Raw genomic sequence first — 21,262 nt, forward strand, 5'->3', positions numbered from 1 at the left:
TAAAGATATAACTTCTTATTTTAACAAAACAAAAATGTATTAGTCATACCGCATCAAATTTATTCCTTCAAAACTTCCTGTGTCATCTGATTTTTTTAAAGCAAAAATATTTTTTTCTTGTTATTTTATATCATATTAATAATGGGAGTCAGAGAAGCATGTTATTGAAGCACATAAATACCAACACTGTAGATTATCAAACTAGCATACTAAATAGTTGGATTTCAACCATTAAAGGTTGTAGAAGAATGGCTAAATTTCTATCTAGGGAAATTGTTGATTAAAGGGCCAAGAAAGGTTAATGGGATTCTGGCACATTATCCTTTCTACAAATGACTCAAAATCAGGTAAAGTCTTAAAGTACTTAGATACTGATAGGGGTTTTGGCTGGGCACAGTGGCTCACACCTGTAATCCCAGCACTTTGGGAGGCCAAGGTGGGCGGATCACTCGAGGTCAGGAGTTAGAGACCAGCCTGGCCAACATGGTGAAACCCCACCTCTACTAAAAATACAAACATTAGCCAGGCATGGTGGTGCACACCTGTAATCTCAGCTACTCGGGAGGCTGAGGCAGGAGCATCGCTTGAACCCGGGAGCGAGAGGTTGCAGTGAGCTGAGATCACGCCACTGTACTCCAGCCTAGGCGACAGAGCGAGACTCCATCTCAGAAAAAAAAAAAAAAAAAAGAGAGATGCTGATAGAGGTTTCAACCTTAGTGTCTTTCAGGTTGTTGTCTGGTATGAATGGAGTCAACAGAGACCTGATACACATTTTAGAAACATTACAATGTACCTGCTGAAAAAATGAACTTACTGTAGTAATTATTTTTGGTGCATGATGTTCTGACCATATTAAGAATGACAATTAAAAAATGAACACAGATAAAACGTAATTTTGTAAAAGTCACTTTATACTAATTATTTTATGACTGTACAGTATAGTTAGGTTAAATATTCAGATACCATTTAAAATACATAAACATATGCATTTACATATTACATGTAGATTTAAAATATTTTTATGAGATATTTCTAGTCTCTTTCCTACATCTCTTTTTTCAAATTTTTAATTGACCAATAATAATTGTGTACATTCGTGGGGTACGTCATGTTTTGATCTATGTGTACATTGTAGAAAGATTCACTCAAGCTAAATAACATATCTATGACCTTACCAACATTTTTTTCTGTGGTGCAAATGTTAAACATTCTTTTAGCAGCTGTGAAATAATAACTACAGGTCAGTCACCATGCAGTGCACAACTATCTCTAAAACTTATTCCTCCAACTGAAACTTTGTACCCTTTGATCAAACTCTTCTCTTTCCCCATACCTTCCCTTATTCCTAGCCTCTAGCAACCAGTTTTCTACGTTGCTTTCCTGAGATTTTCTTATAATATTTTTTTAATTTATTTTTTATTTTAAAATTTCTTTTGTAGAAATAGTGTCTTGCTATATTGACCAAACTGATCTCAAACTCCTGGCCTTAAGAATTCCTCTCACCTTAGCTTCCCAAAGTGCTGGGATTACAGGCATGAGTCATCATGCCCAGCCTAAGACTGATGTTTTTAGATTCCACAAGTAAGATCATACAGTATCTGTCTGTGTTTGGCTTATTTCACTTAGCATAATGTCCTCTACTTCCATCCATGTTGCCATGAATGACAGTATTTAAAGCTGTATAGTACTCCAGTGTGTAGATACACATTTTCTTTTTGCTTTTTTAGACACGGAGTCTTGCTCTGTTGCCCCGGCTGGAGTACAGTGGTGTGATCTCGGCTCACTGCAACCTCTGCCTCCCGGGTTCAACTGATTCTCCCACCTCAACCTCCCAAGTAGCTAGGATTACAGGCACCTACTATCATGCCTGGCTAATTTTTGTACTCTTGTAGAGATGGGGCTTCACCATGTTGGCCAGGCTGGTCTTGAACTCCTGACCTGAGGTGATCTGCCCACCTCAGCCTCCCAAAGTGCTGAAATTACAGGCATGAGCCACCAGGCCCAACCTTAAATATACATTTTCTTTATCCATTCATCCACTGATGGACACTTGGGTTGCCTCCATATCTTAGCAATTGTGAATAATGCTGAAATAAATATAGGAGTGCAAATATCTCTATGACATAGCAATTTTAATGCCTTTGTTAAGTTGGACTGCTGGATCACATAAATATTCTATTTTTAGTTTTTTGAGGCACCTCTATACTATTTTCCAAAATGTTTGTATTAATTTACAGTCCCAACTGTGAAAAGGTTCTTTTTTTCCCACATCCTTATCAACATTTATCATTTGTCATTCTAACAGGTGTGAGGTAATATCGCATATTGCTTTCACTCTCATTTCCTTGATGATTAGAGATGATGAATATTTTCTCATATATCTGCTTGCCATTCATAACTCTTTTGAGAAATGTTTGTTGATACCCTTTCCCTATATTTTAGTCAGGTTTTTTCTTGATATTGAGTTGTTTGAGTTCCTTACATATTTTGGATATTAGCCCCTTATCGGTTACATGGTTTGCAGATATTTTCTCCCAACTCACAGGTTGTCTCTTCATTCTGTTAATTGTTTTCTTTGCTGTACAGAGCTTTTTAGTTTGATGCAATCCCATTGGTCTATTTTTGCTTTTGTTGCCTGTGTTTTTGGACTCCTATCCAATAAATCATTCATTGCCCAGATCAATGTTGTAGAGCTTTTCCTGTTTTCTTCTTGTAACCTTACCGTTTCAGGACTTGTAAGTCTTTAATCTATTTTGAGTTGGTTTTTGTATATGATAGGGTCCAATTTCATTCTTCTGCATGTGGATATCCAATTTTCCCAACACCATTTGTAGGAGGAATTGTCCTTTCCACATTGTGTGTTCTTGGCACTTCTGTTGAAAATCATTTGACTGCAAATACTTGGGTTTATTTCTGGGTTTTCTATCCTGTTATATTGGTTGATATGTGTGTTTTTTAAAACAGTACCATGATATTTTGATTACAACAGCTTCATAGTTTGAAATCAGGAAGTGTGATGCCTCCAGCTTTGTTCTTTCTGCTCAATAACTGCTTCGGCTATTCAGGATCTCTTCTAGTTCCATACACATTTTAAGATAGTTTTTTTCTATTTCTAAGAAAAACGACAACACAGTTTTGATAGAAATTACACTGAATCTGTAGAATGCTTTGGGTAGTATGAACATTTTAACAATATTAATTCTTCCAATTCATGAACATGGGATATCTCTGCATTTATTTGTCTTCTTCAAATTATTTCATCAATGTTTTACAGTTTTCTGTGTACAGATCTTTCCACCTCCTTGGTTAAATTTACTCTTAACTATTTTACTTTTTTAAATGCTACTGTCAATGAAATTGTTTTCATAATTTCCTTTTTGGATAGTTCACTGTTAATATATTGAAACACTATTAATTTTTGTATGTTGATTTTGTTATCTTTAACTTCACAAAATTTATCAGCTCTAATAGTCTTTTGGTGTAGTCATAAGGATTTTCTACATATAAGATCATGTCCATCAGCAGAGACAATTTCACTTTTCTTTTCCCATATGGATGCCTTTTACACCTAATTGCTCCTCCTCCCATAAGGAACCACTAGTATAAAAATGTACATTTATCATTTTATCAAGAATAATGTACATTATTCTTCTTACTTTTTAACTTTATTATGTCTGAATGGATCTCCCAATGCTTGTATTAAATGCTATTGTACTTGCTATAAAAGAAATCACATTGTAGATTTCTACAAAGAAATTATATTGTACATATTTTGTAACTTTCTTTTATCACTCAAAATATCCCTTATTATATTTGTCCATGCTGCTAAATGTAGCTGTAGTTTGTTTACTTGCACTATAGAACAGCTCATGTAATAAATAACATCATACTAAAATACAATTTAGTAAAAATAATCATAAGTAGAGCAAATAAGGCAGGGAGGTAAAAGTGAAAAGTACTGGTGAAGATTTAGCCCTGGAATAATTTAGAATTGCTAGTGCATGGTAATAAAATGGAGACTGAGTTTTAGTTCACTGTATTAATATTTCAAAATTCTCTACATATGAAGTATCCCTTTAGTTGGATGCACTGCTCCTACTATACCATCCCCCTTGGTGAGCTACAAAACAAATTATAAATGTTTTCAACACACAGTTCCACAAATAGAATTCTCAAAAATAACCTATACAAAATACTTAAGTGTTAAATGCAGGTAGTACTAGAAGTTCACTCATTTATTTTATGAATTATTAAGTGCTTTATAAAAGTTAATAACAAAAAAAGTAGGGTCTTTGAATCGTAATTAAATTGGCATCATAAAAGAAAATTACCTCAAATGTAAAGCCTTTCAACTAAGCAGGTACTTATATACTCTTCAAATATATGAAGACAACACCAACCATTTAGTCCAAAATTCCATTTTCGATGTATTCTAACTTTGTTTACTCATCAATCCAATTTTAGACTGTAAATGACCATCTCAGTATCACTGATAGCCAATAAAAAATAAGAATACTAATAAGAGTACTCCTGGATTTCTTTTAGTCAATTAATATAGATAATAAAGGTAACATTACGTTTCATTCATTATCAATGTCTACACAATTCAGTAGGGTAAAAGTTTAATTGTTCAAAAGAAGCTATCATACTTTAATATAAATTTTTTAAATCTAAAGCAAAAGCAGCTGCCTCTTTTCCTTTTTCAAACTAGAGTACATAATGACACTGTAAGTTCCTTATTTATGAATAATAAATAAATTTATTTTTATTATTGATTACTGTTCATGAATAATCTTTTGAAGTTCTGAAACTATAATCCTTTCAATATAAGAAATTTAGAACTACATTAATTGGAGGGTGCATCTAATCTATAATTCTTTAGAGTAACACATAGTCTATCTTACAGATAAAATAGGTAATATTATATATAATACATACTCTAGTATATATAATATATACCTATATTACTGCTAGCTTTGTTTTTACACAATTAACAAACTCTGAGGCATAAGTATAAAAGTGTAAAATAAAGTAATTAGCAATATAATTAATCCAAATGACCATCTCAAGAATATTGTTAAAACTTATATGAAGCAAAATTTACTTTTACATTTAATATCGAAAGTTCACATACCTGATGTTCCAAAAACTACATCCCAAGGGGAACTAATAGGTTGTTGTTCTCCTTTTGCTCCACCTTCTTTATCTGTACCTTGAATTCCAATGCCAGCTACAGTGCTCACCTTCTCAGCCTCTAGGTCAATCTATAGAAATTGAAAGGATGGTTTTATGCAAGGAAAGTTACTTTTGCTTTTGTCTTTTGCTGTGTAAAGATTTTCAATAGAACATTTAGAGTGTATGTGCAATATAAAGTTTTATTTTAAAAAAGGCCAATCAATTACAGCATGAACTTCTTATTCAAAAGCACATAATCAGTCCCTTTCATTTCCCCACCTGTCCTTTCTTCCACTTTTCCCCTCTTATCCCTGTCTCCCATCATGCCTCCAGATCTGGCATTGACCTCATCTTAACAAAACAAAAATTTTTAAATGAAATTTTAAAACACAATGTAGCAAAATACATGTTTCTAAAAATTAAACGCACATATTTCAATTGTGCTCAGTTAGTGATTGACACATATTAAAGCTTGTATGTGCCAAGCACTGATCCAACAGTGAGGAAGCCAACCAGCCATCCAGCCATGCTCATAACTATATGACAATTTTAATATTTTAGAAAAAACTAAAACACAGATTGTTAAGTAACTTTTTCAACATCCCACAGTTGGTAAGTCAAGAATCTGGGACCTGAACCCAGGTAGTTCCATGACACTATATCAACTTTACTTCATAAACTGAAAAACTAATGTATTCTACTGGGAAAATATGTTCTGCTTTCATCTCCTGAGACCCTCTCCTCAACATTGTATTGGGAAAATTTTCAAACACACAGGAAAGTTAAAAGATTTTTGTAACAAACATGCATATACCTACCACTTAGATTCTATTCAATATTTCACTTAATTGCTTTATTATATATTGTATCCAGCTATCAACAGAAAGAAATTTTCCTTACTTCACAGATATCTTATTCCTCAAAGCTACACCAAATATTACACTTTTAGGTAAAATTTACATGTATTCCCTTTAAGATTATGAACATCACAAGATACCCACCATCAATGCTAATGCTTAAAAGCAAGAGAGGTACTGGTCAGCAATATAATAAAAGGAAACAGGAAGTTTAAAATCAGAAGGGAACTTGTTTTTGCAGATAATTTGTTTACATAAGAAACAAAAGATTTTGGCAGAAATGGATAAGCTGGTCTTAAAATTCTTATCAAATTGTAAGGGACCTAGGATAGCCAAAACAATCTTGAAAAAGAAGAAAGTGGGAGGACTTACACTTCCCAATTTCAAACCTTATTAAAAGCTATAGCAATCAAAACAGTAAGGTACTGGCATAAAGACAGAGAGATCAATGGAATAGACCTGTCCATACATCTATGATCAACTAATTTTTAACAAGGCTGCTACGGCTATTCAATGGAGAAAGAATAGTCTCTTGGATAAATCTTTCTGGGATAACTGTATATCTGCATGTAAAAGAATGAAGTTGAACCCCTACTTCACACCACATACAAAAATCAACTCAAAATGGATCAAAGACCTAATTATAAGAGCCATAACTAAAAGACTTTTAGAATAAAACACAGCGGTAAATAATTGTGACCTTGGATTTAGCAATGGATTCTTACGACAACAAAAACATAAGCAACAACAGGAAAAAATGGACAAATTAGTCATCATCAAAATTTAAAACTTCTATGCATCAAAGAACATGATTAAGTATAAATGCAAGCAGAAAAATGTGAAAAATCATTTGCAAATCATATATCTGATAAAGAACTTGTACCTAGAATATATAAAGGATTCTTACAGAAAAGACAACCCAATTAAAAATTTGGCTAAGAATCTTAACAGACACTTCTCAAAGATATAGAAATGGCCCATAAGCACAGGAAAAGGTGCTTGACATCATTAGTCATGAGGGAAATGCATATCAAAACCACAATGAGATACCACTTCATATCCTGTAGGATGGCTAAAATTTTTTAAAACTGAAAAATAACAAGTGACAGTGAACACGTAGAAAATTGGAACCCACGTATATTTCGAGTGGGAAGGTAAGATGGTGCAATTGCTATGGAAAATAATTCAGCAGCTCTCAAAAAATTAAATACAAAACATGTAACTCCTCAATACCAGTACTAAGTATCTACCCATGACAAATGAAAATGTATGTCCATGTAAAACTTATATATCAATGCTCACAGCAAGATTATTCATAACAGCCCAAAATAACAAAATATACAAAATAGCCAAAAAACAATCTAAATATCAATGGTGAATTGGTAGATAAAATGTCATATTCACACAACAGAATGCTATCCAGCAATACAAAGGAATGAACTACTGACATGCCACTTCACACATGAACTTTTCATTATGCGAAATGAAAGAAGCCAAATACAAGAAAACATATATAATTCTATTTAAATAAAACGTTTGGAAAAGGCAAATTTACAGAGACAGAAAGTAAATTAACGGTTGCCTAGGGATGGGAGGGGATAAGGACTATCTGTAAGTGGACATGTGGGTTCTTACTTGGGGGATGAAATGTTTTAAAAACAACATATGGTTACAGTTGCAAAACCTGTTAAATTTACTAAAAACTAATGAATTGTAGATTTGAAATGGGTGAACTTTATGATACACAAAATATAGCACAAAAAAGTAATTAAAAATATAAACAAAACATTTTGTTTACAAGATCACATACAAATAAAAAGTAAGCATTAAAAATATCACAATGGGTATGTTAATGTAAGGGGAGTGACGGGGGGGGTATGGGCAAGTAGGAGAATTTATAATTTAAATAAATTATTCTGAGAAGGGTCTGCATGAAACTATGTTTGTGAACCGTGAATGTAGAAGTGTAATCAACTCAATCCTCTGCAAATGAGGTCTTAAACAAAAATGAAACACAACAAATATTCTTGTATTTTTAAAAGGAAAAAATTCTACTTTCCATTTCTGCAGACACCATATTAAGTCACATAATATAGAACAATTTCAGGTAACCTAAATTTGTTGTGATTATGCTACTTAAATGCATAAATATTTGAAATGCAGCACATGGTCAATACTCCAAAACCCATTAAGTTGTAAAGCAAGAGAAATGACATGCAATTAGAAAAGAAGGACAAGTACTCCCTGAATGTTGCAGGCTGGCTATTTTACTAATTCAATACACCATTAGAGGTCTAGCCCCTCTGATGAATTATAAAAGCATACAACCCCAAAAAGGTAATGATAAAGAAATATTAATCATTAAAATTTTAGTAATAAAAAAACCCACTTTTCCATAAAATATACACAATGAAAACATTAGTCCTATGAACAGCTCTGCCTATAAAGGGATCTCTGGTCAAATAAGTTTAGAAATGCTGCACAAATATCCCCCTATTAACGCACTCAACAACACATTAGCATATTTAAGTCTGAAAGAAGAAAGTCTCCAAGACTTTAAAAAACACATCTGCTTTAATGTATTAACCCACAAAATCTGTTTTTCATGTAACACTTTTATATTAAGAGGAATACACACTTTCGAAAGTGCTTCATGAAACTGTATTATTTGCTCATAAAATCATCCAACAAATATCTGCTGAACACCTACCATAGGCCAGGTCTTTTCTAGATGCCAGTATTTAGTAGCAGACAAAACATATTTCTAGCCCTCAGGGGGACTTACAGTACAGTCGCTATTATTATATATTATATGTATATTATTATATATAACATATAATAATATATATTATATAAATACATATATATGTATTTTCTACTATGTGTATATAGGTGATAATATTGTCAAATAAATGAGGATAAATGTCAATACTGAAAGAAACAGTGAGAAAAACAAGGAAGTATCTCAAACAATGTATTTAGACAGGATGAGTATGAGGAACTTGGTTACTTATTTTCCAAACACATAGCAACTTAAAGAGCAATGGTTTAGCCAAAACAGCCATAGGTAGGAAATGTTTGAAATAACTGAGTACATCTACAATGAAATGTGATATAGTCATATCATTCAGGTGACTAATATGCAAAAAAATAGTTAGAAAAACCTACCAAACATTATGTATGCATAGTATCATTACCTTTGTTTAAAAAAATTCTCTACAAATAGGCTTTTTAATATCAATTTATTTTTATAAGAGTAGAAAATTTCCAAAAAGACACACACTTTAACAGTGGATGGTTACCTCTGGGAAACTGGAATTGATGGTCAGGGGACTTTTTTTTTTAGCTTTATGTATTAGCTGATTTTTAGAAATAAGAACACATATTACTTTTATAATAAGATAAAACAAGTTTTAAGACGAATTGGCTAATCAGTATTTCCAGCCAAAGCATAAGAGTTGAAGAGAAGTAGGAATGATATGATTTTTCTTCTAGTTTGAGAAAATTTAACTGAAAAAGGACAAAGGATCACTGTAAACTAGTGGTTAGGAAAATACTTCAAAATGATGAGCTTTTGAGTGATTAGGGACACAGCTTTGAAACAAAGGGTTAAAAAAAGAATTCAGTGGGGTTTTCTTTTGTGGTAACTACATACTGACACAAATAGCAACAGACACTTGAGAATAAAACTAAAGTAAGTACCTCAAAAAAAGCAGAACAAGGACATTGACATACATAAGCATCACCCTTTAACTTCAAATATTTAATGTAGCAAATACAATTCACTTTTTCTGATTATAAGTATTAAAACAAATTTAAAATGAAAATTACCTTTCTTATAAGGTGGTTTTCAGTGTCTGCCACATATATGATATTATTCATTATGGCTACACCCTGTGGAGAATTGAAAGATGATTCTGAAAATATTCCATCTTTTCTTCCAGGGTTGGGTCCTAAAATGAGATAAAATTTCCCACTTAAGAAGTGATCTCAAGGTAAAACAAAACAAAACAAACTTGTATTTAATGCCGGGATTTTAATATTTAATATAAAAACATGGTATGTCCATATAAAAACTAAAATGTTCCTCAAGGAACATTTTTCTTAAGAGTGAGTTTTGCTAATGACAGGGCTCATAGTGTAATTACTAGTGCACTTAAGCATAGTAGCATGTAGCCAAGAAAAGAATTTTAAAAGCATTCTAATTATCCATTACCTAGACTACAAAGATTTTAAAATAACTCCAATTATTCAACAGATGAACAATTTTTAACATTTTTGAAAGATATGCTCCTTGGATAATACAAGCCCTTTCCCTAGAAAAATACACATGGCTAAATTGTTGCAAACAATCCTAGATCCTGAGGACCACTGAAGCCTTTCCTTTAGGAGTCAAAGGACCCCAGATAAGAATCCTTATCTACTATTTCACTTTGTTACAAAGTCCTATGATATATCGATATATCGTACACACTGTAAGAGTGAGTGATTCTAGTACACTTCTCAGTTTTAACAATTCATTTAGAGTTTCAAGGGTGGAGAGTATAACACAATAAAATGTAATTGTTATTTCCGTGGCCAGCAAACAAGTCATTCAAGGCCTCTAAATCAGCAGTTCAAACTGCTTTGTGGAACTCCATTGTCCAAGGCAGCCATAAAAAGGTAATGTAATGGAGTGGCTAGAAAACAAACTCAAGGCCTTGCACAGTGGCTCACACCTGTAATCTCAGCATTTTGGGAGGCCGAAGCAGGCAGATCACTTGAGGTCAAGAGTTCGAGACCAGCCTAGCTAAAACAATGAAATCCCATCTCTACTAAAAATACAAAAAATTGGCCAGGCGTAGTGGCAGGCACCTGTAATCCCAACTACTTGGAAGGCTGGGGCAGGAGAATTGCTTGAACCTGGGAGGTGGAGGTTGCAGTGAGCCGAGATCATGCCACTCCACTCCAGCTTGGGCGACAGAGTGAGACTCGGTCTCAAAAAGAAAGAAAACGAACTCAAGAGCCCAATAGACCCTGTCTAAATCCCAGGTCTGTCTCTTTCTAGCTGGTGGTTTGGGCAAGTTCTTTGTGTCTCAGTTTTTCTTCTGTAAAATGGAACTAATTACCTAACTCATAGCATTGTGCAGGCAAAAATGAGTTCATACAAGTAAACTATAATTGTTAATAATAGTGTTATTGTTGTTTATATTGATAAGAGTTCCCTGAAAAAAAAGGGAGAGTTCTGTGGTTATGCGAGATTGGAAAAGATTGCGTAGTATACCCCCTCATGACGAAAATTAGCAGAGTAAAAAATTTGAGAAATATTATACCATCACCAATAAAAATCTGTTAGATAACATTAGTGCTTCCTGAGTGTATCTGACCAAAGAATTCTTTTTTAAAAATTAAAGAATAACTATATCAAAAGATAACAGTATTTCTAGAAATATGTTTGGGTAGTGTAGCTTGGTTTCTCTTTTAACAAAGAATATTCACCTACACTATTTTGAAAATCACAGAATCTATTAAACACTTTAAAACCACTTAAGTTCAAGCTGCTACAAAAGACACTTTTTGAGTAACAATTCAATTCTCATAACTGCCTGTCATAAATCAAAATACCAAGTGGCCAAAACAAAACAAATACCACAAAACACAACACGTAGCTACTGTATCTTGGCACATTAAGAATAACATCAGGGCACAGGACTACAACTAGCTTTTTTATATTACGAACTGAGACATTCCTACTTTATGTACTAATGCTGCATATATTACTAAAACAGGACTGACTGCAAAGAGATGAATTACTTTTGTCTTTGACTAACATGTTGTCAGATGTCAGTTTAGATAAGCAAGATTAATAAGACTGTACTCTGTAGAGTTTATTAATTATGTACATGTAACCAAGAGGTAGTTTTAGATCTAAGACCAGGGAGATATAGGACAAAATGATCTATGCTTGCATGATACTTACACTCTGCTACACCTATTTCTATTCTGGAAATAGATCCAGACACATGTTCAAGTTCTTATGGAAGGAAGGAGAGAAAAGTAAAATTATGCACAAATTCTAGCTTATTTATTTTATAAACTACTTCTCAAGTTCATGGGGCACTGACATGATCTTTAAAAAGATATGGCTATATTTTGTTGGAAAGTGAAACATAATACTTCTACTTAAAGTGCCTGAAATCCAAAATGTATGTTTTCATAAGAAACAGTAAGTACAGCAGTTAAAAAAAAAAAAAGATAGAATATACAAATGTATCTAAAAGCTGAACTATTTCCTCTTTTTCACCTGGAGCTTTTTCAGTGTTTTTGCTTGTTTTATGAGGGAGTGAGAAGAGGTTAATTCAGAGATCATGCATTAATTAACAAAAAATTTTTGTTAGGAAGTCAATGTATATCATTTTTCTATAATTAGTTTTCATTTAGACATTTCAACTTTTATATTTACCTGAGCTATTTTTTTACTGTAAAACATATTATATATCATAATCAGAAGCTTTACCTCCAACGCTATACTGAATTTGTCCATTCTTCCAAACGACCAAAATTCTATGATGTCCAGTGTCTGCTATTACCAATCTATTAGTAACTTGGTCTACTGTTACTTTGCCAGGAAACAGCAATGGTGAAGGTGGCAAAGAATCTTTATAGAGTTTTATTCCAATTTTATCATCTCTGATCTGCCCCCTGTCTTTGTAATACTTTAAAGCAATTGAAGTATATAAAAATAATTTATCTTTGTGTCCCTCTCCAATCAAAGAAAACAACATGTTTCCGCGAGGTCCAAGTATGACTAGAGTTGGCCAGCAGGAAACTTCTAGTTCTTGCCAAAGGCTGGCATCTGCATCATTAACCACAGGGTGGGTGATGTTGTATCGAAGAACAGCACTCTTAATGTTATCCAGGACTTTTTCATTTGGAAACTTGGCTGAGTGAACACCAATAATGAGAAGACCATCTGAAAGGAAAACATTATATGTTAAACATTATTAAATATTTAAGTTTGAATATCATCATCCACACATTAGGTTTTGGGTCACTAATAAATATTAGAAGTCCATAGATCAAAAAAAACAAAAAGTAGAACTACGCTGGGATCTTCAACTGCATTTTAACACAAATATAAAAAACTAACAAATTTAAATCTCATAACAATCTTGATTATTACATAAAAATACATATGATCAAATTCATATGGTTATTGAAGGATGAAAACTCCTTTTTTCTTTTATTTAGATAACGCTATAAAAATCATCTTTATTTTCTTATTAAATGTTGAAATTTTTTCCACCTATAATAAGCCCCTTTGAAATTCAGTTGCTTATGCCTGCTTTTGGGAGGTATTTATTGTTATATATTTTTTGATCTAACTTTACATTACATATTAACAGAATAAATGTAAGCAAGATGTTTCCATAATATAAGGCTTTTGATTTATTTAAAATTCCTATTGTATGGTTCTTAGAACAAGCCTTTCTGCAGACATAACTGTTGAAAACAACATACTTCTCTTATCTAATCAATACATTATTTCAAGAAGTTAGTGACAAAAAAAAAAAAAAAAAACAGTGTTAGGCTGGATTCAGTGAAAAATTTCAATATTTACTACCAAACTAGTAGAGATAACAACAGCTAGTACATTCAAATCTCCCAACACATCCATCAAAAACTACTCAAACCTACAAGATGAACAAATAAAACCACACAAATCAGGAGGTATAATTTCCCAGAAGCTCATGCTTTTATTACAACTATTAATTCCGAATCAAAACACAAACATGCATGCTTGAAGACACACCCTGCTTGAAGACAGAAAAAAGTAAACAAAACCAGGTAGATTGTACAGCAGGGTCAAAACTCAGAAAAGCAAGTGACAGAAGAGTGAACTGCCAATTTTATTTTCTTTTTCCATCCTTTTCCTAGCTTTGCCCTGAGAGTGGGTTCCAGTTTTGGAGCTGTATGGGGAGCCAAAACTCCAACAGAAACCTGGCTGCAACTCTGGCCCAAGAAACCACAAAACCTGGACAGTGTGGGAGAAACCCTGAGGGGAAGAGCTGGGGAAAGCAACTCCTTATTTCTGAGTATGAACACTCACAAGTCTTAGTTTAACCTCTAAACTCCAGTACATGGAACAGACTCAAAAAAGTGTAGCAAATGCTTGGGGAGCTGAGAACTGAGTAACTGGGTTTACAGAAGGAGAGAGAGCTGACGGAAGATGAGACAGAAGTTACAATTTGAATTAAGAGGGTTGAATGCCTACTAAAATAAAGCTACCAATATTCCCTACAGGACTACAACAGAACCCAGAGTTCACATATCATCACATTCCAACGTCCAGGATACAATCCAAAATTACCTGACATTCAAAGAAAAGAACAAGGATATATGGTCAATTATCAAGGGGAAAAAAAAAATCAAGAGATATCGATGCTAAAATAAAGCAGATGTTTGACTTACCAAAGACTTTCAAGCAACTAGACAACTATGCTCCATGAGGTAAAGAAAAGCACATACGAAGTAAGTAAAAACGGAAACATAAACAGAGAAATGGAAATTATAAAAAATAACTAAAAATTTTAGAACTGAAAAATACCACAAATTCACTGGATGATCTCATTGGCAAAAAGGACATGACAAAGAAAAGGTTAATGAACCTGAAGACAGCTCAACAGAAATTATCCAATCTAAAGAACACAAAGAGAGAAAGAAGATTGAAACAAAAATAAACAGAAGCTAGGGGCCTGTGGAACAGTTTCAAAATATCTAAGTAAGTATAACTGGAATCCCAGAAAAAGTGAATAGATTGGGGCAGAAAAAAATAACTGAATAATGCCCAAACTTTCAAAATTTGATTAAATATATAAATTTAGAGAATTCAAGCTCAGCATACACAAATTAAAACCATGTCTAGACACATCATAAACAAACTGCTGAAAACCAAAGGCTGGACACACACACACACACACACACACACACACACACACCCACACACACACACACCTTGAAAGCAGCTGGGGAAAAAAGATGCAGTGAGGAATGGTTGCCTGGGGAATGTGGGTAAAGGTGGTGGGGCAGTGTGGGAAGGACTGCACACCTGTTACCTTGGGCAAGTTACTTAACTGTTCATCTGTTTTCTCATTTGCAAAATGAGGAAAATAACAGTAAATGCCTTGTAAGTCAGGTGGATTAAAAGAGATATCTGTGTAAGGCATTTAGCATAGTACCTAGTGTAAAGTAAAATTTCAGCAAATTTTGCTATCATTATTTTTTAAAGTTGTAAGTACAAAGATTAATAAAAGATAAATGTAAACATTTATAAATATCAGAAGAGATTAGGAAAATAAAACAGCAAAGAAAGTGCATCATGTTGATAAACACAACAGATATAACCAAATACACATAATATTTGTACATTACCAGTCATATGAATAAATACCAATGGGCTTAACTCATTACTAAAAGAAAAAGATTTGGATAAGTTCTTTATATAAAAGATAAATCTAAGAAAATGTGAATCAGAAAGGCTAAAAATAAAGGGGTAAAAAAAAGATATGAGAGGCAAATGAAAGCAGTAATATCAGGGTTGTAGATCTCCTCCTTCCGCATCTCCAATTTCTGGGCCAGATGAGTGTTTTGCTCCACTTCATTATCTAAACTGAAGTTTACATAGGTTTCAGTTTATCCTTGTGAGTTCTAGCTCACGTTTGCACGTTCTTTCTGGTTTGCCCTTGTTCTCTGCTACTTTATATCCATCTTTCCTTCTCAACGCCTGATCTGCCATCAGGAGATATAATTTGCCAACAATTACAACTTTAATTCCAAACCAAAGCACAAGAACATATACACACATACTTCTGCTTGAAGACCGTGAAAAGTTAGCAAACTCAGGTAGGTTGCAGGAGCACACAGAAGCAACAGCCTCACATATACTGGTTAGCCACGTAGCTCCAATAACATACGGTCAACTACCTAAAACGAATCCCCTATTAGTTCTCTCATTATTATCCCCAGTTGTTGTGCTTCTCTGATCAAACTATGACTAATATACCAAAACTCTAATTCCTAGTTTTAGTGTTGGCACTACATGTGTAAAATCTCTATCCATCCATTAGCAGTTTCCCTACTCACCTATGATTCCCTTGATCTCCCTATAGTAGATTCACCAGAAAGGGCACATGTGCACAGTATTCTCTGAGTTTCTGGATATTCAAACTGTTTTTCTTTAACCTTGATTGATTCTTAAAGGACAAATGGTTGGATATAATCTTTTTGGTTTATGATTTACACTCATTACGATTTCTGAAATGTCACTGTACTGTTGCCTTGCTTTGTAAGTTATTTGTGAAAAGCATGGTCAGTCTAACTTAAATGTCTTTGTAAATTACCTTTTTTGTTTTTCAATGTTTAAAAGATAATAATTTTACTAGGATACTTCTTGGACTGTTCTGGGTCAATTTTCCCTAGTACCTGGTAGGCCCTTTCAATATGTAGATTCAAAGTTTCTTTTCTTTCCAGAAAGTTTTCTTGATTCTAATTTAGATATTTGCTCCAGTCAGCTGTTCTGATTTTCTTGAGGGTCTCCAAGTAGTCTTATGTTGGATCTCCTCTGCCTGTTTTCCAATTCAATCATTTTTTTCTTTAAACCTTTTAACTTTTTTTTTTAAGCTCATTTTCATTCTCTGGGGTTCTCCCCCCCTGCTTTTAATGACCCTTAATAAATTTTTATACAAATTTATTGTCCCTTGGATAAACTTAGTTTTCATTTGTAATACAATTTTGAATTTGCCTTCTCTTTTCTGGATTCAGTTAACACTCCTTTCCTTTTTTCTTTTTTGTCCATTTCTTAGTTTTCCAATTTGTGATTCAAACTGTTTTTTTCATTACTCCTAAATGCTGACTGAGGATATTTAATCCAATATGAAGGAAGGTGTTACAGTTTTGTCAATTTTATGATTGTTAGAGAATCTGTATCAACATTTTAACTCGGAATTGCACCTTCAACATTTTTTGCAGTAGTTTTTACATAGGTGTGATCTGCTTTTTTCTATTCCTCTTCATTTTGTGAACAGGGTTCCTAGTTTGAGAGCGCCCTCTTCCGACAGTTCCCTTTTTCTGGGCAGTTTCATTTATGAATAGCATGGGTGGAAGGAGGGGTTGGTATATCTTCTTTCTCTTTTCTTTCCATTAGAACCTTAGCCTTTCCCTCGTATTTCCTTCTTTCCCTTCAGTGGCCTGTCTCCAAGGGAAACCACATCTTTCCTAGATAGCTGATTATCTCCCAGGAGCAATGCTTCTCTGAGGCTTCCCTAGTCCTGCACTCTTTTAAGAGCTGGTGATATGGTCTAGTATATCCAAACCTGTGTTCAGTATTTTATACTTTGCATTGGAGCTTCTCTTTCTGGGGGTAAGGAGACTATTCTATTTGTGCTTTGTCTAAGTACTCTGAACCACTCTACTTATTCTCATGGAGTCTTTTAAGTCTCTCCTATACTTGTTCTTGGCATCCACAGACTTACAGCAATAGAACCTTTATGGGAATTTAGTTTATTTCTGAACTTACATGTAATGTGAAGCCATGATATTCTCTGTCTCCTAGTATTGTGAAATGCAGGGCCAAGTGTGGTTTTACTTGCTCTCCCCTTTTTTATTGTTTGGAACAGAGGGGAGGGACAGTGGGGAGATTCAACATCAGGTGGCCACCATCCTCCTCCAAACCCAGAAGTAGCAGAGATAGATTCTTTTTAATAATTAGGTTTATTGACACATAATTATTTACATTAATCTTTCATACTTTAAATTTAATTGAGTATAAAACCAGAAACTGGTATAAAAATAGGAGTATAGTATAAAATAGAGGTATTTCCAATAGTATAAAAACAGAAGTACTTCCAATATGATAAAGAATAAGGAAAAAATGCCTACTATCTCTAGTATTGTTTAACAATAAATTGGGGTGGGTTGTGGGGGATTAGCCAACATAATTAGACAAGTGAAATCAATTAGAGGCATAAGACTGAAAAATTTCTATATGGAGATATAACAGTATATCAAGAAAAGTCCAGAGACTCAATTATAAAACTAAGTCAAATAATAAAAGATTCAGGGCTAGGTGCAGTGGCTCATGCCTGTAATCCCAACACTTTGGGAGGCTGAGGCCGGCAGATCACCTGAGGTCGGGAATTCGAGACCAGCCTGACCAACATGGAGAAACTCCGTCTCTACTAAAAATACAAACTTAGCCAAGCGCCATGTAATCCCAGCTACTCGGGAGGCTGAGGCAGAAGAATTGCTTGAACTTGGGAGGTGGACGTTGCAGTGAGCCGAGATCGTGCCACTGCACTCCAGCCTGGGCAATAAGAGCAAAATTCCATCTCAAAAAAAAAAAAAAAAGAAGAAGATTCAGGAAGATAGAATACATAATTAACATACGGAAATCGATAGCTTTTATATACTCAAACAATAACTAGTTAGGGGATATAATGGCAGACAAAACTCCATGTACAATAAACAGCCATATAAACATAAGATTAACCCAGCTCAAAAATGCATCTTAAAATTATACCAAGATACCATTTCCTATCTATTAGATTGGTAAAAATTAAAAAGTATGTCAAAACATTTTATCAAAGCAGCAACTAAGAAAGAAGTACACTCACACACTGCTAGTAGAAATACAAACTGGTACAACTTTCCTGATGGAGAATTAGGCAATGTCTAACGAAACTACATATTTACTTAACTTTGACCCAACAATGCCACATCTAGGAATTTATCCTTAGGCGATTCTACCAGCAAGACAAAAGCATACTCACAAGATTATTTATTGCTTATAATTGCTAAATATGGAATAATCTAAAAGCCAACACACAGGATAGGAGAGTGGCTGAATGAGGTATGGCACACACACAGTGGAGTACTATGCAGCTATTTTTAAAAGTCAAGAAGTTCTCTATGAACTGTTATGAAGTGACTCCCGGGATAAATTTTTACATGAAAAAAGCGAATGTATAAAAATGTCTACAGTACGTCACGTTTTGTTTTCAAAAAGAAAAAAAGGAAATTTTTAAAAATATAGGACAGAAATGGGAAGGGAGGAACAGTCAGAAGGGATGGGTGGATAAAATAAGTATCTGTTTCTTCCTCACTATGAACACCATATTGTCTTACACACTGAAAAACAAAGTCAACAAAGATAGGGAGGGGGACTTAAAATGAAATACAAATAGAAAAAAATAAATCTAACTATACTTCAAATGAATAACAATCTAATGGGGGAAGCTGAGAAGTGGGATGGAATAGCCTAAGTAATTTCTGAATTATTTGAGAGACCAGAAGCAAAAACACCATAGTAGCAATGAGCACATCTAGTTCCCAGACCTTGGTTTCTCAACACCATTCCCTACTAAAAGGAATCAAAACCCCTTAGAGAAACAGCTGACTCAGGGTTGGACTGGAAAAACATAAGATACATCTGGAAATATTTTAGTGTGATTAGTAAGGAAGGGCTCAAAAAATGACAAAGAAATGCCAAAAGAGCACAGAACACAGCCTGAAGGGGATCCTATTAGTCAAATCTTGGACAATTTGAACACGAAAATAAATTATCACAGTAATGATTTATAACCCAGTGAATTTTAAATAAGAATCCATGAGTTAAATCCATATACATTTTATGTACATTATATATATGTAATATTTATCATAAAATGTTATCATGTATCACACATATTTTCCTTCTGATGAATATATCCCAACATTTCCTTGAAGAAGTGATGACTGAAGTGAGATGTGAATGATGAGGTGTTAGGTGCAGAGAACACTGAAGGAGATTCTCGGGAAAGACAACAGCACCTACAAAGAGGAAGCATGAAAGATAGAAGAAACTTAAGAAGGTAAGTGACTAGGCACAGAGAACAAGGAAGAACGTGGGACAAAATGAGAATAAACATACAGATAGGATCAGTCTTGTAAGTCATGGTAAAGATTTATATCTTTATCCTAAGAAAAATAGGAAGTCATATGGAGAATGAAGTGCAACTTTCAAAGATATTTCAAACTAAACTCACAACCTTCCCCTCCAAATATGACCTTTTCAGTGTTTCCTGTCACTGAATGGCACCATCATCCATCCAATTATACAAGCAAAAAACCAATATAGGACATCTCTGTAATAACCAATCAGCCCTCTCTCATCATCCACACTTAATCCACAATCAAGTCCTATTGCTCTTATCAGCTATGACTGGTTTCAAGTTGTTATTCAATCTCACAGAGAGCACAACAGCCTTGTCACAGATTTCCCATATACATTCTTGTCCACCAAGGAGTTATCCACCCTGAAGTCACTGATCTTTTAAAAACACAAATCTGATCATGTCACCTTGTTGCAGAAAATCCTTCACTGGCTTTCAACTGTTTCTAGTATAACAAATCTCATCTCTCCAGCATCTTCTCCATACCCTTTTCCTCCTGCAGTATATTCTAGGACTTCCTTTGGTTCCTCAATAATATCATTACTTCTTTTGCTTTATAGGGTTGACATATAGTGTTCCCTCTGACTGGAATGTTCTCATCTGTTTTCACCTACTAAAGGCACATTGTCTTTTAGAACTGAAGTTCAATTTTTACTTTCATAAGAAAGATTTCTTCCAGATTAAACTCTATAATGTCATCATAGGAGCCTATAATTTTTTCTATAGATCACTAATCAGAAATTATAAAAATATGTATGTGATTATTTAATTATATGCCTTCTCATTAGACTACAATGCCTACTAATTACATGGTGCCCATGCATGTTTTCTTATTCTCCAGCACAGTGCCTAGTACATAAGCAGAAAATGAATGATTTCACAGGACATAAATACTGAAGGAATTTATAAATCTGTATAATAAACCATATCATATTGTCCAAATAGGAGATCTATATTGATGTACATAGAAATACAATTGCCAAATATCCACTCCCATTTTTTTCTGTAAGAATCTCAATATTCAGATTTTTCTTAAATTATTTTGCTTTTTCTGTTAATCATGAATAGTAAAAAGCAGATGTAAAAGATTCTTCCATTTATGAATCCTTTGCCAATATAGGGATCAAAATTACTCCATTTAAGAGAAAATACAGAAGAAAGGAAAGAAGAGAGCGAGACAGGAAAGAGGGAGAGAAGAGGGTAAGGAGGAATGGAATGAGGGAAGGAGAAACTATATCAAAAATTATAACTTCCTTCTTTTCA

The 21,262-nt window shown here is 33.8% G+C and overlaps 1 protein-coding gene across 1 annotated transcript in view; it reads right to left on the reverse strand.

The window, feature by feature from the left end:
- NHLRC2 (NHL repeat containing 2) overlaps positions 1 to 21,262 on the reverse strand; it is a 54,883-nt gene that overhangs the window by 20,313 nt on the left and 13,308 nt on the right. The window contains exons 3-5 of the mRNA XM_011927850.1: positions 12,529 to 12,984; positions 9,864 to 9,985; positions 5,135 to 5,264 (exon numbers count right to left, since the gene is read on the reverse strand). Of these exons, the coding sequence (XP_011783240.1) occupies positions 5,135 to 5,264; positions 9,864 to 9,985; positions 12,529 to 12,984 (708 nt within the window). The remainder of the gene's footprint in view (positions 1 to 5,134; positions 5,265 to 9,863; positions 9,986 to 12,528; positions 12,985 to 21,262) is intronic.

The sequence above is a fragment of the Colobus angolensis genome, unplaced genomic scaffold (assembly GCF_000951035.1).
Source record: "Colobus angolensis palliatus isolate OR3802 unplaced genomic scaffold, Cang.pa_1.0 Scaffold75, whole genome shotgun sequence".
Classification (NCBI taxonomy): Eukaryota; Metazoa; Chordata; class Mammalia; order Primates; family Cercopithecidae; genus Colobus; species Colobus angolensis.